At 34.7% G+C, this 24,124-nt stretch overlaps 1 protein-coding gene and 1 long non-coding RNA gene across 2 annotated transcripts; both read left to right on the forward strand.

The window, feature by feature from the left end:
- Positions 1–213: 213 nt before the first annotated feature.
- Positions 214–24,124, forward strand: RNF11 (ring finger protein 11). Its single transcript, XM_026707061.2, has 3 exons — positions 214–825; positions 18,658–18,821; positions 21,751–24,124. Exons 1-3 carry the CDS (start codon positions 703–705, stop codon positions 21,920–21,922), a joined length of 459 nt encoding a protein of 152 aa, XP_026562846.1. The 5' UTR covers positions 214–702; the 3' UTR covers positions 21,923–24,124.
- On the forward strand, positions 2,689–7,795 carry LOC148126136 (uncharacterized). The gene is made up of 2 exons (XR_015742873.1): positions 2,689–2,798; positions 6,178–7,795. It is a non-coding gene; the product is annotated as an uncharacterized LOC148126136 (long non-coding RNA).

A 24,124-nucleotide genomic window follows, 5' to 3' on the forward strand; every position in this document is an offset into this window, starting at 1 on the left:
GCCAGAAGTTTTAGTGTAGTGCCCCCAAAATGAATATACAACTTGAGGTCTGCCGAGGCCCTATTTTAACTATAAAATTAATCTGTGGTCTATTACTGTATGCGGAAGAAATACCTCTCCAGGCCCAATCAAGAGAAACTGTTCAGAAATCTAAATCCTGGGCTGCCAGTTCCCTTTGCCTCTCAGGGAAGGTGGGATTTAAGGTTGTGGTTAGCTAAAGCAGGCCGTAGCAGCGGCGGGCATCAATGCAGAAGGAGGAGCTAGAGAGGCCTGGCTGACAAAGCTCGCTGCGTAGACGGCTGGTGACCAGGAAGAAGAACGCCGCTTTAGGCTTAGGGAGGAAACGGGCTCTGTCTACCTGGACGCCTCCTCCCCTTTCTCCTAACTCCCAGAGGTCCAGAGGAGCCCGGGGCTGAGGCCCTGATGGTGCCTGAGGGCTGAAGCCTCTCCGGTTCTTTCCTGCTGCTCTTTCGGTGCTCGAGCGGTGACTGGGCATTCTGGCGGAAGGCGAGAAAGGGATGGTCACTCCCTGAGGCGAGCGGACGAGAGGCTAAGCAGCTTAGGTCGGGTAAGGAGCTGGCATGAGCTTCCAGTATCGAGTTGCTGCTGCCCGGGAAAGGCCGAGGGAGAGCCGCCGCTGTCGCCTGGAGCTGCCGTTGTGTTTCTGAGAAAGAGAAGGCCCCCCACTTCCCTTTGGGGAAGATGGGAAATTGCTTGAAATCGCCCACTTCGGATGATATTTCCCTGCTGCACGAGTCCCAATCGGACAGGGCCAGCTACGGGGATGGGACTGAACCGGATCAGGAGCCGCCGCCGCCATATCAGGTATTGCGAGAAACCGAAAAGGAGCCGGTCCCGGTTGGGGCTGGATAGGAGAATGAAACTCAGCGAGGGGGAATTTTCTAACAGGGCAGCCGAATCGATCGGTTGCAACAAGAGCGACAAAGGGGGTCTCGTGGTGGCACCCTAAGGATCGAAGGTAACGGCGGGCGGGGTGGGGGTGGGGGGAGAACAGCTTGGGCGCCTGTAGGGTATATTTTGACCCCGGGCTTCATCGGGAAGGGAAACACAAATTACAATCGCTAATGGACCAATGCAAGATCCCCATCCGTTGGTTTCGTGGGTGTGTTTGTCTTTAAAAATAAAAGTCTGTTGCCTTGTCGGTTTGGAATAAATGGCCACCGATGAGCAAACAAAAGTAGGGGGTTTCCTTTCACATATGGTTACCAGTAGCAGTTCCTGAGGCCTGAAATTTGACATCTGGCCAGATCTCTCTCATCTAAACCTCCTCCAGTCTGGTGGAGGAGACTTTGTTTCCTCCCTCCCTCCCTCCCTTATTTGCTTTTCAGTACTGTATTAAAAATGCGAGTATTCACAATTTGATTTGTGGTTTTATAGGATGACTCTAAAGACAAAATATAAACCACTTAAGCTTGGAATATTGGGCAAAATACAGACTTTGTTAAACAAAACAAAAACCCCAAATATCTAAAGTGAATTAAGATGTATTAGATTCCAACTGTTTTTCACTCGGAATTCAGCTTTTAATGTAAGCGAATTTTATTTCCAAGTAGTATAATCAAGATTGTGCTTAATTGACTATAATGTTGGATAGATTTGGTATTTAATTCTAGGAATTTCTAGTTGTCAATTCAGAAATATTTTTCTTTATCTGGGTCAGAAAAGGAGGTTCTAGTTTTTCAGCCAGGGCAGCTTCCTTTGTTTCTACACAGAGTGACATCACTGTCTGGTGTTGCTTCCTTCTTATTGCCTTGTTAAACCAATAACAATCCCTCTGTGTGTGTGTGAGAGAGAGAGGAGAGATCCTTTTTTAGACTTTTGAAATTAGTAATCCTACTAAGACATAATTTAGGGATTTCTGTGGCAATGGCTTATTTCCTCTGTTATAACTGGTAGTAAGCATAGGAAATAAACATTTTATTCTTCATTTTCTATCATTCATTTATCATGCTCTGTTTCTTCCTTCTCTTATTATTCATCATAAACTTTTTTTGCTACTCTTGAAATATATGACTAATAGGTGGATTGGATCAGACAAGTGATAACTGGAATTCTGCTGATCTAAGAGGCAGAGGGTAGGAAGGCAATTTTCACAATCAATGCTATCTGCAGCTCATGTTCCTCCTTAAAAATTGTTATGAAGGTGGAGAGGCACTGCTACTGAGAAACATAAAACATGTCCCAAGAGAACTGCAAAAGGTGTGAAGATTGTTTCTCTGCTCCATTGGAATTAGCTATTTTAATCCTGGAGTTTTAATGACCAATCTACTGTAGCCATTTCTGTGTTGATTAGTTAACAGCACTGCATGTTCATTTCCTGTGTGGATAATAATTTATCTTATGTATGTAGCCTGCCTTTTAAACAGTGTTGCTGGTTCTCATCCTCAAATAACCCTGTGAGGAAGATGAGGCTGCAAGATCCTGACTTCCCAAGTTCTATCGATAAACATCACAATTTAGATCTTCCAGATCCTACTTTAGCATTGTAAACACGGCACCCTCCTTTTAAAGGATAAATGCACAACAGTATATTATTCTAGGTTCAATCCTTGGTGCTAGAAAATCAGTAAATATATTCTGAAAATCTAAGCAATAATGCTTAGATATTTTATTAAAGATTTATAAAGACTTGATTTATTTTCAATGCTTGCTTATTTTTTCAGGATATGGGATAGATGTTTTATTGGGAAAAACTATTGATGAGCTACCAGTCTTCAGAGGTGAATAAATATATACTCAGAATCCTGTTGAGTTCAATGAGTTAAATTTCCAAGTAAGTATGCATAGGATTGCAGCCCTTATATATTCTTACAGAGTCTTGCATAATGCTGCTGCTAAGAACAGTAGTCAGAGTCCAGTAAAATTACTCGTGCATGTACAAAACTTTGTGCATTTGATGTTCATCATTTATTTCCACCTAACGGAGCGTCTATTACTAAACCACATTTAAGCTTCTAAGTTTGTATTTTGCTGCATGCATATACTTGGCATGCATATATGGTGCACTGGATCAATTACTCTAGAATTCATCTATTTGTATTTTCATCAAGGTGTAAAAATATTTCAAGAAGATTAGGTTATAGTAAACAAATTACAGCAAGCATTGAATTCTTTCTTAATGCAATGAATTAATTTGAATGCTAAGTATACAATGACTACAATTGATATGTTTATCTGAGTAATTTGACAGATAAGTGAAAGAGGGATGACTGGTATATAATACTGTGGCCTCTAACATTACACTCATATGCATGTTTAATTAGAAGTAAATGTTGCGTGTAGCCCAGATCTGATAATTCCAGATAATAACTCTGTCATTTCACACATTTACTGAAAGTAGATGTTACTGAAAACAGCAGAACTTTCTTCCACATTAATCTGCACAGAATTGTCTAATATTCAAGAAATTCTTGTGCATTTTAACTTGAGTAAATCTTTTTCAACTCAACTTGTGCAATGGATAGCTATGGCTGCAATCTTATGCATATATAAGTGAGTAAGCCCTATCAAACATTAAAACTAATTTGCAGGTAAACATACATAGGAATGATGTAACTTGGATTAAATATATTAAGTATTGCACTCTAAGACGGAAACATTGCATGTCTTTGGCAAGCATTTTATAGCTTTAAAAAGCAACGAGCTGGGTGCTGCCATTTATAAAAAAGCATTTTTAAGCATTGCTAACATTGTAACAGCTACCAACAGGTGGAATATCAAAGTATGTTATTTTCAGAAGTGCACATTTCAGGGCATACTACTAATATAAACTGAACATTTGTATTTATACTAAAAATAAGGTCTATTTCATTCAGAACTGTGATATTTAGAATTCACTTTAAAAAACAATATAAAAGGATTCTTATTTGTGTTCCCTTTTAAAATAAAATATAAATTTAGTATACAAAGCTTCATATAAAATTTTATAGTAGCAATAAATGCAGTATATATTTACTCACAATTAAATTGTAAATTTATAAGTAAATCTTCTGTTAGAGTTAGAATTACTTCCTAGTGAGTTAGCCTATCCTAAAGGATTTGAGTACTACAATTTGGATTGCTTCTTTGAATTATTTCTGCTTTTAATCCATTTTTTTCTGTTCCCCCCCCCTTTTTTGTTTTATTGTTGATGATTTCATGCTACTTCAGAATTATAACAATGAATATTTAGTCAAGCATTTCAAAGTTTTAGGAATTTAATCCTATCACTTCCCCCTTTATTGTGATCCACATAAAACTCACTGTAATTATAATCTAGAAATGAGTAACAAATAACTTTAGAAAAAGAAAGCACAGCAATCTTCCCAGCTATTTATGGGCTTGACATCTGCAGAATCAGGTTAATTTCTATCACTACTTTATTAAATTATGCTGAAAGTAAATATCATAAATGAATATAAGATACGAGATAATGCATTTTCAAAACATAGCCATCATCAGACCTTTTTTAAAAAAAATTTTTTTATTGGTTTTTAAAAACAAACATAAACAAACAAAACATAAAAACATCAAACTTTCTTCCATAGGTATACAAACAGTGTGCCGGTTGGTTTACGAATTATTTTGTGCATCCATTTCATAGTCTTCAATCACAGTTACATTACATAAAAACTCATATCATCAATCTAAAATTAAATACCCTAGTATCATTAATCAATCATTTGACTATAGTTTTATTCATTCATATTTTATGGGATAACCATAATTTACTTAATTTATTTTATAACCATTCATATTATCCTCCCAAATCTATCCTAAAAACATTTTGTAGATATAATAAAAGAAGTACATCTTTATATATTTATTATTTTCTAAAAATCTACATATTTCATTACTGTATTTTATTATCTAACCATTGATAGAAAAGGTCCCAAATTTTATAAAATTGTTTATCCTCTTGTTCTCTAATTTCAAATGTCAATTTACTCATTTCAGCACATTCCAATATTTTCTTAATGATTTCCTCCTGCGATGGTATTTTCTCATTTTTCCAATTTTTAGCAAATACAATCCTAGCCGCTGTTAATACATGAACAATCAAGTATTTCAAATCTTTGCTATATGTTTCAGGTAAAATTCCCAATAAAAATGTCTCTGGTTTCAAATCTATATGTTTTTTGTCATTTTTTCCAACCACATGTGGATTTTAGTCCAGTATTTTTTAGCGTCCACACAAGTCCACCACATATGGTAATATGAGCCAGGTGTCTGATGACATTTCCAACATTTTTCGGATTTATTCTTGAACATTCTTGCTATTCTTGTCGGGGGAAAATGCCACCTGTAAAACATCTTATACAGATTTTCTTTATAAGCTGTTGACATTGTCATTTTATAACTTGGAGGCCACAATTTTTGCCATTTCTCTAAATCAATCCCATATCCAAAGTTCTTCCCCCAAGCAATCATAGTTTCTTTAACTTGTTCTTTTTCTAGTTTGATTTCTAATAAATATCCATACAATTTTTTAATCACCTTTTCATCAGTACCTGTCAAAATCTTATCTAAACCAGTCAATTTATCATAGAAACCTTCTGCTTTAAAATCTTTATCATACCTTGAATGTATTTGCGCATATGAAAACCAATTCATCTTTATACCTTGTTCCTCTAGTTTTTGCATAGATTTAAGTTCACCCTTTTCATTCAATATTTCCCCATATCTAACTGTTTGTTCCTTTTTATATATTATAGGATAGGAAAATGCTTCAATAGTCGATAACCAGACTAGGAATTTTCAAATAGCATTGTCTTTTAATCTTCTCCCAATTTAACCACAAAGACTCCAGTATATAATGTCTTCTAAAATACCCCTGTGTTTTAGTTCCCTTGTACCATAAAAAGGCATGCCACCCCAACAACAAATCATGTCCTTCTAATGTCAACAATCTAGTATTTCTTAATGTTATCCATTCCTTGACCCACATCAGATTTGTAGCTTGGTGGTACAACTCCCAATTAGGCAAACCAAATCCTCCTCTAATTCTAGTATCTTGTAAAAGCTTTAACTTTATTCTTGCTTTCTTACCTTGCCATATATATTTCAACGCAATTTTATTTAAATCTTCAAAATAGCCATCATCAGACCTTTTGACAAATATGGAAAGGGTATGTAGTTCATACCCTCATTTTTCTCTCTGTTACCTATTCCATCTAGCCCAAGAGAAAAGAGCGTTATGAACCTTCGGATACACTGCTGCACACATGCCTTTGTATTTTTATTTCTTTTGTCCCTTACAACGTTGGTAGTGTTTTTGGGGCGAGATATTTATTTGTTTGGTTTTTCTGCTTCACTTGTGATCAATTCTTTAGCGCTTTCAACCTGAGGATACAAGATCTATAAAGAAGTCTTCTTGTTTATACATTAGCATGGGAGCTGCCAGGAGTCAATGTAATTTCATTTTGTTCCGAATGAACAAAAATGTTTTGTTTTGGGTCCCCAATCCCCAAGCTGTGGCCCACTACTGGTCCTTGAGCCTTTCAGAACTAGGCCGCAGAAGCGGTGGCAAACAATTAGCCAATGGAAGTCTGCACGTGCGTATCTGCCGCATCCCCTACCCCCCATCCCGCCAGTTCGCAAAGCTGGACAGGTTGGGGAATTAATAGGTCACCAAGGAAGTTATTTTTCTAAACTTTAGATAGCTCATCTTCCAGCTTTCCTGGTGGTGTTCATCTACCTTGTTTAAATCCTCTTCTGTCCATTTTTGTAAAGTTGCTTGTAACAGAGCTGCAGTATTCATAAATGATGTTAAAGGACTCTCTGGTCTATCTAGAAATGATGTCCTTTTGGTCGGTCTATGGCTAGTTTTAAAGGAATGTATCAGACCTTCTTCCTCATGTCATTTGTTGACATGCTCTAGATTTCTTAGTGCTGTTATTTGTGGCATCTCTGGTGACTTGTGGAGAAGAAAATCAGCTAAATAAGTATTTTTCATTTTTACCATCATCTCATGTTAGTTTGGCCATGTTTTCTAAACTTGCATATAGCTTTTTCTTTTTTTTTTGTAGCAAAAGGAGCAATACAAACATTCTTAAAGATAATTTTGAATAATGTCATCCTTAAAGACTAAGTTTTGAAAAATCTGAACGTTGCTAAAACATAATCTCCATTTTTTAAACTTTCAATGGGGACTTCCATGCCAATAATATCCTCTCATTGCCATATCAGGCAGGAATTCAAGTAACTCTTTCCAAGTTTAGATGGAAGGAGAGTCAGTGTCTAATCCTCACTGAGTGAGGAGGCTTAAATTGCTTTTTTATTATGCCATTTCCTCTGCGCTCTTCATTACTGTCTGAAGCATCACACTTGTAAGTAAGAAGAAGAATCATGAATTTTGAAATGAGTTTTGAAATCCTCTGTCTTGTTCCTGTTTTCCTCTGCTGTTGGGCCTCATTTTAAGATTGTTTTGATTAGAGTTCAGAGACTTCAGGAATGGGTAGCATTCAAATAAAAGTAAATCAATAAATAAATCGATATGCATCATGTTGACAATAGGTACTCTAAATAGAAACTGAGCATGTAATAAGATCAACCGAATTTTAGTCATGCAGACTATTCTTACCATGTTTTGTTGGCCCATTTTGTTTAATCTGTTTTCCATCCAACTTTCTAACTACTGGAAATCTTTTCAGAATATGTAATAATTATTACTACTACAAATTTTACATCTTAGTACTTTTCCTAGTGACAGATATATAGAATATTAAACTGCTGTCATGTATAGGATACCTATATGTGGCAATGTTAAACCAATAAAGTCACTTACAATATTATACACTTTTTGGTTTTCTGCAAGTTGCTAAAAGGAGAAAAGACCTTTCAACTTTCAATCAATTTAAATGCGATTATTGGATCTAAACGACTACTAGTGAAAAAAAATTTTTTTATAATGGTTTTCCTTCCAAATTATTTGGAGGAAAAGATCATTTATTTATTTATTACTTGAACATCTCTTAGAATTATAAATAAACGTACTTAGAATATTGATTTCAACAAACAGCTTCGAGCATTAATAAATATTAAGTGACATATTTCCTGGCTCAGTGCAGGAAATGGTTTTGAGTAATCTGCAAACTAGGCGTTTTTCAGACATAGTGACTGGGAATTTGAAGAATGGTAGTCTCATTAAATCTGGAAGACACCCAATTTGGTGAAAGCTGATCTTGAAAACCTTTCCCAGAGGGACGTGTGGCAAAAAGTCCTTTAATACATACATTTTAAATTTAAAAATCTAGTGACAAGAAGTTTCAAATATAATGGAAAGGTTTCATGTTAGTTTAAGAAATAAGAAATCTCTCCAATCAATTCAACACTTGGGAGTATGATGATGTGAGCCATTTTGTTTGAAAATAATACGTTTTCTGTGACAGGACTAACAGCCCTCTCTCACGCCAAGTTCCTCTTGAATCATTGGGTGTTGGCACTTATTGACTGAGACAGATTTATGGCCATAAGCAACAACAGATGAAATGCTTCTGTTGCTCAAATCAGGTTGGATAAGGTAAATTTGGATAAAATCTACATATTGCTGAACTGATGGAGCTCTTATATGTTCAGGAGACAATCTAGCTTGCTTCTTGCCACTCTTTTATCCAGAGTTCAGAATCACATCATTATTTAAAGGAGTTCTATTTTTTCAAGAGAAATCTGGACGTATTATCAATGGATGGAAAAAGACTAGACTACACTCTCTTCTTTTTTAAGATCATCACCATTTTTGTTTTTGAAAAGTACTGCATTACTTTGATCCATAATTCATTAGGACTGGGTTCATGCAACATGCTAAGTCAAAAGTAAACCATGTACTGACCTAATCAAAATGGCTGTCCTCCCTTACCTCCCACCATCCATACTTTAGCAATAGCACTTAGAGTTATATACTGCTTCACGGTGCTTTTATAGCCCTCTCTAAGCGGTTTACAGAGTTAGCAAATTGTCCCCAACAATCTGGGTCCTCATTTTACCGACCTTGGAAGGATGGAAGGCTGAATCAACCTTGAGCCAGTGGGACTTGAACTGCCAAACTACTGACAATCAGTAGCCTGCAGTACTGTACTCTTAACCACTGTGCCACTACAGCTTTAGCAGGTTAGTCCTTCAAACTGAATATCCAAGTTCATTGTGTGCCCACTTTGCCTTCTATGTTATCTCAGGACACCGTGATACATAATTTAGTTGCATCTCAACTGCTGTAACATTGTATGTAATATTGTTTTGAGAATCTGCTGGTACAGAATGCTGTGGCTAGTCTCCTGATGGGACCATGTATAGAAAGCATGTGATTCCGTTGTTACACCAGTTATTAGTAATTGGTCCAGAGTAATACCTTCAGCTCTTCTGGGAAAGCATCTCGGGACAATAAGATATCAGATCTCCCACTGAGACGGCAGAGTGGAGAATGAGGTCCTTACAAAGGGAGATCCCTGAGATGTTCTCTTCCCATAAATACTTCCAAACAAGCTACAAATTACACTGTTTAATGGCTGAATGTCGAAGAAAAAGCTTCCAGTAACAGTGTTAGGATTTATAAGAAAGACAGAGAGAACATTTCTTCTTTTCTTTCTGTCTGATCAAAATGAGTGTAGCATGGCTTTGTAATATTGAAGCCACCATTGCCACAGGATGAATTCCTCTGCTCCAAAATATTATATCCCTGTGCCCACCCCCTCCCAAAAAAAAAATTATAACAGTAATTCTCTCTCAAATATCATTTTGAATCCTGAAAAATCATTTCCTCTCTCTCACCTCATTGGGTTGTTGTGGAGAAACTAGGAGGAGGAAGGAGTATTAGGTAAGATATTTTTAAAGTAATAACAGTGGAATAAATACCTAATAAAAACAAACCATTTTCTCCTCCCCAATACAAATTTATTATGAAGCTACAATTACAAGGATACGATCTAAAGTTATACTTGAATGATGTACCAATGTCTACTTTTCATTGTCAGATGTGTTGTTTTGAATTATTTTGAGATAACATTTGATATCATTGATTTTTTCAATGATCCAATTTATCTTATACTTTGGCAATTACATGCAAGGAGCCTACAGTTAAGGAATACTGTTTTATTGCTGAATCTCATTATTATGGTTCACTGCACCGTCTGCGATGTTCATTCAGACTGGATTTAGCATTTTTGTCTACCTATTGAGTCCTTCCCAAGGACCTGGGATAGACAGATGTGGATATTTGATAGTGCTACAGATATAAGCTGCCTTTTGCAATTAACTGATGGTGAATTTATCAATGCCGGCGGTGCTCCAGTGGTGCTCCAGTTGTTTGCTAAGGCCACCCAATTCCAATAAAAATCTGGGTGCATTATATAATACTAAGAATGCAATTAGAAATGTAACACAATGAAAGATAACTATTTAGACAAGATAACAATAACAATAGCAATCCATTTTTATTGACTAAGTCACAGCTGTGTCGTAGTTGCTCAAAGTATAACATTAAAATCAAAAGAGAGTGCTGTGTTGTATATCCTGTCAAACAGTAATAACTAGCCTATCCATGTTTATTATAGTTTTGCATGCTGAAATTGCTTGTAAGACCCACCCATCATATGTATCATCATGTATATTTCATTTCCTAACAGCATACACAGCCACAAATGAGCTTCTATAATTGTTTTTAAATGTTTGTCTAGCTGTGACCTTGACTCAACACTTGTGTTTTCATTTCTATTCTTCAGTATGAAAATGGAGAGGATGACCTTTTTATAATCTTGTTCTTTGCATATATTATGTAAATATGATCAGCTTTTAAAAGTAAATTTACAGAGTTTGTCAAAATTTGATATTGTCCTTGTTGGTCTTGCCATTTATTTCAGTCATCCCTTTGAATGATACTTGGATATTTTAACAACTGAGACTACCATATACTGTAAAGTCTGTTTTAACATTTGCAATATATGCAGCTTTCCTCTTCTCATTGAATGATTAATACTCACAAAGTAAATCTGTGGCAACAACAATTTAGTATTTCAAGGTAAATATTATATACAAGCATTTACCTCCATCTGTTGGTGTATATTATGTATAATATTTACACAGTTACATTCAAAATAATTTCTAAGAAGTTCCTAGCCTTCAGTAAGAATTCAGCAGGTTTAAGTTGACTACACTGAGAAAAATTAAGGTTAAAATTAAAACTCCTCAATGCTTTTCTTTGCATAGAATTTGTGTCATATTTTTTAACTTTATCTTTTTTTCACATGAATTCTTCATGTATCTTTGAGCATTTTAGTTTGAAAGTATACTGTATATAAGAGAACTACAGTTCCCATAATGAAAATTATCATAAGATTTTATTTTTCTGCTGCATGAAAAACCTATTTTGGCAGATTTGCCAAAGTGACATATGTTTTTTGAACTGGTAAAATTCTCTTTGTATATTTTAGCAAATTGTACTAGTGGAATTCTGGCTTTGGTAGAGTGTTTATAGCCTCTCTGCAGCAAACTGCCTCTCTGCAGCAATTTTCTTTTTTTCATTTAAGAGAAAATATCTTAAATTTTATTTCCTAAATTGCAACATCTGCCAAAATGCCGGATAGGTGGCTAAGCCTGCAGTTCTTGGCTAATGGAGAAATGGAACAGTAATCCATGTTTTGTCTCTAGTAACAATTTGTGTATGGTGGATTGATTTTTGGTTTGTGGTGTAAAAGCCCTATTGTATTCCTAAATGCTTTAGGAATACAGAAATTGTAGCATATATTGTGTGAAGCATAACATATGACTCTTGGTGACTAGAGGAATGTACAGAGCTTTTAAAGATATAGAAATCACCATCTAATCTACCTCTTATGAGCATAGAAGAATTTTGAGTGTACAGTGTTATTTGCAGTTACTACACAATTCTGTATACTGCTGCTTTTAGAAGGAAATTACAAAAAGTCATATCTTAGTCAGAATTCTGCCTTACCTTTTCTCTGGGTCAGCTGAACTGGAAGGGAAATGAGACAAAGTCACATTTACAGGACATAAGAATAATATCAGAATAGCCCTGAGTAGCTGATCTAGTAGAATTTATATATTTTTCTAGTTTTAGGTGGTAGGTGCTTAGCTTTTATTTCTGACATTGCTTCATGCTGCATTGATATGGTCTATTTAAATTCTGCCAACCATAGCTTAAAACGTGGCTGCCTTTTTTTGTACATCTTTAGCTTGAAGGCAGAAGAAACAAAGTGCTAGCTGCAAATTAGACTTTTAAAATTAGTCTTCTTACTCCAAATATCAGAGTGTTTCACTATTTCCATATATAATATATTGGAGTTGCTTAAACTAATAAATACATGATGCTGCTTCACAAATGACATGACTGCAGTTCTTAATTTGTTACATGCAAGCAGTAAATACATAATCACAAAATAATTCTTAGCTATACTTCTTTGTGAAAAATGAATGAGGAATACAGCCCTTGTATTTGTGTTGAATCAAAGTTGAATTTCTCTTTCTGTTATCAAATATGATCCATCTACTAAAACACCATGGTAGATACTACTCAAATGGTTGATTTTTACATAAAAAGTACCTATGTTATCAATGCTGTAAAAAATCAATATATTGATTGTATGTGTGTTTCTCTCAATATAGTGTGTGTGTGTGTGTGTGTGTGTGTAAATTCATTTGCTTAAAAATGATATAAACTAAGTCTAGATTTGGTACACAAATAACTTGTGTATAATCATATCCTTCCTGTTTTGATTAAGATGCTATATTTATAATTTTAAAGAGAATTGAAAGATATTTAATAAGTCCTAATTTGACTTATTCAGATTGTATTTAGTAACACAGATTTGGGGGCAGTAAGACATCTTTTGGCCTTTGTGAGCTAAAGCACAGGGCAGCTTTAATGGTCAGCCAGTGATTAATATAGTTTCTGTTTCTTACTGTCTCTTCGGTGCAAACTTGGCATCAGTATTAGAAATAGTTAATACCTAAATGAAATCATTCTTGGACATGTGCCCTGGGAATTAAAATTGCACAGTCACTGCTTGCAGAGACAAGCTATGGCTTATCGCAAACAGAAATATAGACTTGTTATGCAGTATACAACAATTTATTGCAAACACAGAAAGGCCAGTGCAGTGGTAAAGTTTCTCTAGTTTTTTTTTCCTTGATGGCTTATTGTAAAAAGCCAACAAGCTGTTTTGAAATATGTTGTATGAAACCGTTTTCTGTCTTCCTGTATATAATTACTGCAAGGTAGAAGAGAATATATGTCAACCTTTATTGACCAGACATTCTATACTTTGACCTGGCATTTTATTAACTACTACTTTGTTTTAGTCAATAACAATCGGGAAATTTTCCTGTTTATGAGCACTAATACATAGCACAAATAAATGAGTGAAATACTTAGTGTTGAAGTATCATAATAAAATTCTTGTTATCCCCACTAAGTGTGTATTTATTTCATAGAAATCATTGTAGCCTCTACAGACATAATGAACCAGGTGGCAAAAGGAGAGTGCCATTCAGACAATAATGCCTGTTTGTACAATTGCCACTGATATTCCACATTATATCCTGTGATCTATCCCTGTCTATGTTCCCCCTGCTTAGCTCTTCATATTCTAATTTCAAAGACTTGTACTTCGTTAATGAAATATAAGCTCCAGACTATCCATGTGGAGCCTGGACCTAAGTTATGTTGTAAAAGGGGGTTCCACCTGGTGAGACCTGAAACTGGAACTTTTGCAAGATAAAACAAAACCTATCGCACCTGGTGAGTACAGAAACCAGGTGAGGAAGCAGCACTGGTGAGCAGCTGAGGGTGAAAACTCAGCTGGCTGGAATAGCCCCTAGGATATTATCTTGGAATGAGAGGAACAAGCTGTGCAGTAATTGAAGTGCAAAAAGCAATTGGATGTAACAAGGAGATGCATGGTTGATTAACAACCTTGTCATCCTCTTTTGATTAGTTTCCAATCAAAAGTTGCATGGATAGATGATAATATAACCCATGTGATATTCTGCTTTCTTTCTTTGAAATGCAGGAGATAATACATTAAATTGTTTTTGTCTAGCCCAGACCTTATGAATGTAAGAACTAGCCCATATTATGATACTAATGCTTAATTTCTGGACAAAGAAGAACTTGATTTTTAGTATTCCATATTACTTGAAGTTTTTACAAATGTAGACAAATCAGCTTTGGCTAACTAGTAGTTTAAGAAATCTATTTTAAGTAATTTTCTTTATTGCTTTAATCTAAGTACTTCATAATAATAAATTGCAGGTAAATTCAATATTGTAATCATATAAAGTATAATACATAACAATAAACAGAATGATAACTGTGTATATTAATTAAAAAATACATTTTTCCTAATCTAAAATGAGAAGAAAAAATCAGGTAAAGATCCAGATGCAAAGTCCATATTGGCTAGTGAGATTGGAGGTGTATCAATTTAATTGATTGATTGATTAAGAAAGAAAGAAAGTATATGACTCTGGAACTCTTATAAGAGTGGTACTTAATTTCTGTCTATAAGAGTGCTACTTAATTTCTGTCTTTTTATTTCTGATTTATATATATATAAAGTCATCCATATATATACAATATATACAGAAATAAAACAGCTATAGTAATATTTACTAACATAAACATTCACCTGTATTTAAACTTCAAATTAGTATTTATGGCTTCAATACATATCTTCATTTTTTGTTGTTGTTCACAATGAAAACACATAGTGTTCATTCTTGCAAAAGAAAAATTAAGTAGTCCCAAGGTGCTTTTTTTTTTTTCTCAAGAGGCAACTGGACTTTCTTTTGAAGATGTTTGCTTCTTATCCAAGAAGCTACAGAGCTGAAGAAGCTTCTTGGATAAGAAGCAAAATTCTTCAAAACAAAAAAAACTAGAAAGTCCAGTTGCCTCTTGAGGGGAAAAAAAGCACCCTGTGGGACTACTTAATTTCTGTTTTATTTCAGTGAAATCCACATAGAGCATTTTGTCACATTATTATATGGAGCAAACTAATCATCAGATTATTTTTAATCTGAGTTTTATGAATTTCTAATATACAATGACCTGTTTTTAGATTATGACAATATCATTATTAATGCACATACTAATGAATATTGTGCATAATCTAGATATGAGGGATGAGTAAGTGAATGAGGAATATTATTTATATTGAGTGAGACCACCAATTTATCCATCTAGAATCTACATTCATTGTTTGGTGGGATGGTCGACTCTTTCACCAAGAGGATTTCCCAAATTTTAGTTACAGAAGTTGGGTTTGAAACTTTGGCCTGTAAATAAAATATATTCTCTTTAATTGAGTTACAGCCCTTCACTTAAAATAAGGGTGGACAACCTCATGAATAACAAGCACAGCTAAGTGGTAATGACACTTTCAGGTCTTTAGTGCCTGGGATAAAGTGTTGTTTGACTGACAATGATGCAACTGCAACTCCTACATCAGCTATGATTGATTCTGATTTCTTGGAAAATAGGGTTTTTTCTTCTTGGTAACTTTAGTTTTCCCTGAATTCCAGTTTCAGAATGCTTGTTTTTTAGAAAATGATAAGAAATGATATAATCAAATACAAAACAGTTATATGTTTATATCTTAGGACTTTCAAACATGTATGAGACCAACTGAAATATAGTATTGGTGTATCTGTTCAAGCCTAAAACCTGTCAAATCAAAAATACAGCACAGAGGTACAATGGAGAACCCAGTAGGGAAAATCTGATCTGTCATTTATTTCTCCATGAACTGATGCCAAAATTTTGCTTTCACTTATCCCAGTCACAGTAGCAGAGAGTGTGAACTAATTGCCAGGAGAAAAGGCCCACAAAGAAAGGCGTTCCATCCTCTTGTAGGCATCTTTTCCGCCAGTCAACCTTCAGGTTTATAGAGAGAGTTTCAACATAAGATATTGTCAGTCCCACATTTAAATTGTGGTCCTTGTTGCTCTTAAACTAGGTTTCTGACAGGTAAATGGAATAAAAGCCCGCCAAGGAAAGAGAGTCAGCAAAATTAACAAAGTCCTCTGAAGCATGTAAACTACAGTAGTAGTCCTCTTCTGATTAATAAATGATTACTTTGAACCAAAATGGATGGAAACGGACAAATGCTTGTTTTCCCTTGTCTGTAAACAACATCCTCTGTAGATTAACCAATATCTATCTGGCATCTCTCATGTTATTTGTCTATTCCAATTATGAGGAAAATATTAATACTCCCAGCACATTAATATTTGTTCTTTGTTTGAGAATTATACTTGGTTTACAAGTTGGTGGTGAACATTTGGAGTTTTACCTCTCCTCCCCATTTTATATGCAAGAGCAAGGGACTCCCAGGGGAAAAAAATTCATTTCACCGCTTGGTTTTAGCCATTACAGGTAATCCTTGACTTACAACCGCAATTAAGCCCAAAATTTCTACTGCTAAGCAAGGCAATGGCTAATTGAGTTTTGCTCCATTTTACAGCCTTTCTTGCCACAGTTGTTAGGTGAATCACTGCAGTTGTTAAGTTAGTAACACGGTTGGTAAGTGAATCTGGCTTCCCATTGACTGCTTGTCGGAAGGTTGCGAAAGGTGATCCACATGATCATCATAAATACAAGCCAGTTGCCAAGTCTGAATTTTGCTTACATGACCATGGGGGTGCTTGTAAGTGTGAAAAATAAGTCATAAGTCATTCTTTTCAGTGCCATTGTAACTTTGAATTGTCACTAAATAAAATGTTGAAAGTCAAGAACTACCTATATACACAAATAGCTTTATTGTAATACAGCTATGCAAAGCACTTGAAGGAGGCCTCTTGTAATGCATATTATTGATAATGAATCCGCTTTCTTTCAATTCTTAAAGCATATGCATCTTTTGTAACGCTTGCATGTCTGTTTTAAAAAGGTTCCCCCCCCCCACGCTGTTGTGGAGTGGGATGTATGCTTGCAAAGAAAAGATCCATCGGGATGTGGCTCTTTTATTGCTTTGAGGAGAGTTTTAAGCTATTGTTCCCCACCACCACCACCACCACCAAACTTCTGGTGCTAAAATCTGATATCCCAAAACTTTTGCCTACTGCAGATATAATTCATTAGTTCGATATCTTACTTGATATTACACTGTGAATACAAAAATTCACAGAGGTCATCATCCATCAGTTGATACCTTTAATCCTAATCTAACCTATATAGTGGGAGAAAAGTACAAGGCGGTTGATATTGGTCTACAAAACACACTGGTAAATACAACATTTTCAGCAGGCAAAAAAAGAGCAAAAGCCAAGGCTTATGCTAACTTACTTTGCATAGCCAACTTTATAATTTAAAAGTATTAAAACTGTGTTTTCTCAGATACATAACACAATATTACAGTTTGAAGACTATATATTGAAAAAATAGCCAAATGGTTAAGAAGGGAGAAAGTAAATTTCTTTCAGAGATGTATGAAATTGTAATAATTTGGTTTATAATTTCATTTTTAATCATGTTCACTAAAGAATAAAAATAGCTAAATATGCTATTGAATAAGTCATGTTCATGTCACAAAAATGCTGTATGTTGTAGCAGCCAATTCTACATTCACTTTCAAGGGTGTGCTCTACCATTCAGATTAATTCAGACTATATTTATTACAGTACTAATTTGAAAAGGGCTTCTCTGTAAATTTAAAGGCTCTTTAAACTTATGATAAATTCAACTTAACAAATGCAATTCATTTTGAAAATACTGAACTAAATTAAAACCACCCAGACCACAAAATAATAACTAAGTAGCATGTTCCAGCTACTTAGCATATTGTCATTATAGATAAATTCTGTTAATAATGTAAATGTTTTAAAGTATAATTTTATATTGGATTGTAGCAGAATGTATATTTGCTCATATTTTGCTTCATTTTGAGTTACAATCGGGATGCTAAAACCAGTAGGAATGGTGATAACATATATGCATATGTGATACGTTATCAAGCATGAGATAGCCTGTTGTCTGGCATCTATATTTTAGCTGAAGTTTTGTTATTCCAGATTTATACTATAGTAGATTATCTTAACATCTACTTCAATATTTGCTTTTTCAATAATTTGGTGGGATTTCTCTCCATTTGCTTCCTAATGCATGAGGGAAGTTTATAGGGCAGAGGAATCTTGTTTAGTGAATGATGAACTTTTTAACTATATAACCTTTACGTTCTTGTTTGCTTAAGCCTTAAATGACAGTTATCTTTTAACATCCTTCTTCCCTTGATGTCAGTGTTACTGTACAAAGCAAAGTTGAAAAATTCATCAGTGACAGCTTCTCTCTATTGGCAGAGTGAAAGTGAATCAATTAGCCAAGCCTGAAAGTAGATACTCATGTCAAGTTTATACATCTATTTAATTAACCCATAGAGAACTCCTAGAGTCAAAATTAAATTGTCTTTGCAAAGAACAGCTTAAAACCATGCCAGCAATGACAGAGGAATTGCTGTTTATTCAATTTTCTTTTTATTATTAAGCCAAAAAACTCTGAGCAAGGAAAGAACTGTAACCTTCCAGCAGAAAGAAAGATAGATCAAAGCAAATAATTTCCATTCATTTCTGTCATCAGCTTAAAAATGGCAAAGCCAATTTAACTGTTTTTTTCTCCCTCTTTTCTTCCCCTATCCTCACTCTTTTTAATTAAAGGAGCAAGTTCCAGTTTACCATCCGACTCCTAGTCAGACCCGCCTAGCCACCCAGCTTACGGAGGAGGAACAGATTAGAATAGCACAACGGATAGGCCTTATACAGCACCTGCCAAAAGGAGTCTATGACCCTGGAAGAGATGGTTCGGAGAAAAAGATCAGAGAGTAAGTTGAAGAAGTGCCATTTCTGATAGTAATCTCATCTAAGAGACGGCTTTTGTGGACTTTTCAAAAATCTTGTTTCTTCTTTGCAATGTTCTTCACCTTCTTGGGTGTATTTACCACTTTTCTCTTGTCTTTTCTTTTTCTTAATGGTAAGCAGATGTTTTCAAGGATTTTTCCTGACAATAAATGTCTTCCTTGTTGCACTGCTCTGACTTTTTTTTTTTTTACAAAATTCTAAAGTAAGTCCAGATGATCTTATTTTTCTTCTGAATTCTTTCCATGTTTTCTCACTACTTCTGGATTTTATTTTTCCTTACCACAGAAAAACTGTTGTTTTTTAAAAGGGTGGAAATAGCTGTACATTTTATTTTGCATAGTGAAATTTAAAACAGCCTGATCATTCTTACCTTTTTACTTAAAATCTTCTTATCATTTTGTACCTCAACAACCTGTTTTATATTCAGGCATTTCTGCATAAATGTTTTATATTTATGAATGTATATTTATGCAGAAAGCCGGAGACCACAACTTCTAGTCCACCTTTTGATTTGAAAGTTGGGGGGTGACTTTTTCCAGACTCTACCTGATAATAATGAATGTAGTAGTCAATTTATTTCCAAAGACAATTCCCATTCATACTGTTATGAACTGTGTGACAACGAACAGGTTTCCAGTGCATTTTTTTTACAAGTATTACACTCAGTTGTGCTACTAAGAATTGGATTAAATATTTCCCATATTACCATTCAAAGCAGATATGCCACATAACTATGTATTCTACAAAAATAATAATGGACTGGTACACAGGAATGTAGCATTACTGATAGAAATTGTTTTCCAGAGACTGTGTCACTGAAACAGGATAGGACGTTGTTGCCTTATACTTTACAGTGATCATTTGTTTAGAAACACATTTCTAGCTGTCAAAGCAGTTTACAAATTCAAAGAACCTGGATATGATGTTATTGATTTCATTCAATTCAAAATCTTTCTCTTACAGCTTATGAGTTGAAGATATTAAAATAGAAAATACTAGAAATGTCCAAAAGTTAAAATAAATTTTATAAATCATAATGTGTTAACAGGAGCAAAATTCTACAGTAGAATACTACAATCTATTTTAAGCATATGTCTGTATACAAATAGATGTATAGTTTTAAGCTATTCTCATTTCCCATAAATAACTATTTTGGGAGTGATTCAGAACAGTATTTATTTGTTCATTCCTGTATTTATTCAGTTGATATGTCCATCCATGTAAAATAACTGATTCTGGATAGATAACCATTTTAAAAATTAGCCAAAAACTCAACAAAAATATAAAATAAATAAATAGCCAATATTTTTAACCCAAGCCATCAGAACAGATGCAATACAGATTCATTACATTAATTAATTCACAAATTCCAGCAGACACTTCAGTCTCCAAGCCCAAGACCATAGCCACTTCTTCATACCTTGCAAAAGGCCTTTGGGGTCTTATCCAATTTGAACTCTGGGGAGGGAAGATGATATCCAGTAGACCATAACAATAGAAAAGTCTTTCTTCTGAGTCCCACTAAGTGATACTCTTTAATGTGTGGGACTCAGAACATAACTCTCTTGCCACAATAAATGGCATGAGTAGATGTGATTGGGGAGAGGCAGATCCTCAAATAACCTGGCATGGAGAACTTTTATCGGTAAGCATCTGCACCTTGAATCCAAAATGATACTGGCAGCCAATGGAGCTCCCAGAGCAGAGTTGTTCTAAACCCATAGATTAAAAAGTGCTTATAACTGCCAAAATTTTGTACTAACTGCAGATTTTGTATGCATTTCAAGGATAGGGCCAAGTAGGGTATTTCCCTGTTCCCTTCTCTGATAAAGAATTCAACCAAATGCTGGTTCATTGATGCAGCATGTTCATTTGTGAGAAATTAATTATGGATTTAAACTATCAAGAACAAATTTAATGTTTTGGAATGATCAATAGAAATCACAGAAATATTTTTGAAAGCTCTAAAATGAAGAGTGCTAGAAAACCCTCAAATGTTACTGAGTTGAAGCCACTTACCTTATATCACCAGTTATAGGAAACAACTGATTATAGTTATTGTAACTATGTTGGGGCAATCAGTTTTTTAAATCTAATATTACCTTCTCAAATTGGAACACCATATATTGAGTGATTTTGTTTATGAATTAAACAAGCACAAAATACTGAATGAACAAATAACGTATATATAGAATCCACATCATGTGTTGATGACATTATGGAAAAAAAACTCCTGAATATCCAAAATGTGATAAATATTTTTCACAGAATTGTTCCAAGGCAATTTTAGATTGCATAAATGGCATACTTCCTCCATTTTTACCATCAAAAACTTGGCAGTATTTAATGAAGAAATGAAGTAACATGTATTAGCAAAACTAAAGATTAATGCTAAGTGCTTTATTGAATTAAAAACTCACTAATAATAAAATGCAATGCACTTATGAGTGGCTTGAAAAGTATGCACTCCTCCCCAAAATTAAATTCTCAAAAAGAAATTGAGTAAGCAACGACCATCTTAAATAATTAAACTATTCTAAACTGTTTAAACTGAAATTGCAAATCTCAGGAACACAAAATAAAAGCAGTCTGCCTTCAGCGATATTATTATCTGTATGAATTAACGTAGATTCTGCAGCAGGATTATACGTATGCTAATTCAACCCTGTGTGCTCAGTGCAGCTTATCATGAAATAAATGTGCACAGATTTGCAGCCTTAATAGATTTCATATGGATTACCAAAGATGATTATGTAACAATAACTTCAAGAAGTTTAACATCAAAGATTTAACAAGTAACAACTTTAATATGTATCAGAAAGCAAGTTTCACCAGCCTATTTTTATACACTTTGCATTTTTTCCATCTTGTTTCCGTTTTTTTTTTCCCTAGGTGTGTCATCTGTATGATGGACTTTGTTTATGGAGATCCTATCAGATTCCTGCCCTGCATGCATATTTACCATCTGGACTGTATAGATGACTGGTTGATGAGATCTTTCACATGTCCTTCCTGTATGGAGCCCGTTGATGCCGCATTATTGTCCTCTTATGAGACTAACTGAGCTAGAGTGTCTCTTCTGACTGTCAAGAAAACATCATTTTTAATGGATTATACCTATCATTCTACCCAAAGAACCAGAGATTAGTAAACAAAATCATGCACACAAAAGTTCATTTCCTTAAAAGTGCTAAGACAATAATTTCCGACTAGCTGCGGGTAATTGGTAAAGAGAGGAAAGAAGAGACATCTTTTAGGGAATATAGACACATAGGATGCTATTTTTATGTAAAGCCTTGATCCAGTACTTAAAAATAGTTACTCTTCATGAAAGCCTGCTAGCACCCTGACCCAGATGAATTGAGTGGAGGGTAATAGTAGATGCTTAATATTAAATTGTATGGACTGAAATTAGCAAGCAATTCTACTCAAGCATTACTGACTCACACAAGAGTACTGCCGTGGGAAAATGTACTTGGAGAGCAGAAGCAGTGTGACATATACATGTGTACTTAAAGAACGAGAAAGAGGTACCAAAACATCCTTTTTCCTTAAAAAAAGGGCATGTCTGCTCAGATTGCTCACAGGTTTCTGGAATTTGGGTCAATGTTTTAATTACAGGAAAAAATATCCTACATTTTTATAACACTGGCACAAAGATAGTTTTAAGCTTGTTTGCACAATTCTTTTTTTATCCATTGGAAATGGAATCCATTTTGCCTTAGGTCTTTTTAAATAGCATATTCTTATGTTTGGGCTGGCTCTATGCTTGAAAATCAGTTTATTTATAACCTGTTGTATAAGTGCTACATGTTGTTTGCAGTTAGGATAATGTGGACTTCAAAAAGATGTCCTAGCTTATAAGCAAATGTGAGATGCACTATCTCTTTTGTGTATGTGGCATTCTGATGTTGAAGTGTTAAAAATCAGAAAACAGATCAGTGTTTTACCTCTCTGGACTTTACTTTCCCTGCCTCTTTTTTTTTTTCTTAAAGTTTGCTGGATTCAGACACCAAGATTAATGTTTCCTGGCAGGTAAAGACAAAGAATGGTGAACATGTAAGCATGATAAAAGATCACCCATATCACAAAATTTGTTTAAATGCCTTTCTTATAGCAAGTATTACATGAAACCATATAAAAAGGATACTGCATCTCTCATTCTTGTAGTTCTTAGATTTGAAAAACCAGACTGTGTCTCAGTCTATGTAATCAATGTATCTTGTATTTTGTTGGCTGGCAAAGCAGTCTGTCAAGCAGATGTTAAATAATCTATGTTTTGTACAAAAATGCAAAAATTGTATTTGGCACAGAATTACATAGGACTGATCAAGTGGGTGAACTGTAGCTGGGAAGGGCTGTTTCAAGTATTTGTAGGTCTGAAATCAGCAAAAGGTGTGCTTGCAGAGAAAGTCATGCAAAGAAAGTGTAGTTATAAAAACAGCTGTCAATTTAGCATGTGGGGCTTTGTCCTATTATGTGTTCTTTAATGTAATTTTATACATTTGACTTAAAAGACAATTCTTTTAATTTAGCATGAGATACAGGCTCCAGTTAATAGCACTGTATTATGAGGACTGGCCTTGTTTTAACACATGATTTTAAAAACTGTATTTAAACAGCTACACTGAAGACCATAAGCTTAAGAGTATAGAGTAATTAGATGTCAGATAATTTCTACAAGGCTAGTAGTATGCAAACATCTGAAATATGGCTTATTTCTTATTCTACAGAACCTTTCATTCAGATGCTTCAGTCCGTATCCAAAGTGCACACTTGTTTATTCATACAGCTCCTATGCAAGCAGATTTTCCCTCCAAATGATTGTGAGTAAGGCATACAGAGCATAATCAGAGTTAGCCTTACAAAATGGTGGTGGTGGTGGGTGAAACAGGCTGGGAAAGAGCTCCACATTTGCCTCAGCACCCTTGTACCTCTCTAAATAGCTCAACTGCAATTCTACATCAGATACAGATTGTTACACTATAACTGGTGCATTGAAAAAAGAAGTTTGAAGCAAGTACCATGTTAGATTAATTTACATTTAACAGGAAACTTTTTAGTGCAAACCGCTTCAACTGTTCTTAATTCCTAGAAGAGAGATAAAAGGAAGTTGTGCAATATTTTCAGAGTAAATCATACTACCTTGTCATTCCATATTTTTTCCATAAATGTTAATGTCTATCTTGTTAAGTATTAACAAGATTAAGAATTTGTTTCTTTTACCTTGGATGTTAAATTGGCAAATGAACCATTTTTAAACATC

This window comes from Pseudonaja textilis, chromosome 3, assembly GCF_049901715.1.
Source record: "Pseudonaja textilis isolate UNSWEBS1 chromosome 3, rPseTex1.2, whole genome shotgun sequence".
NCBI lineage: Eukaryota > Metazoa > Chordata > Lepidosauria > Squamata > Elapidae > Pseudonaja > Pseudonaja textilis.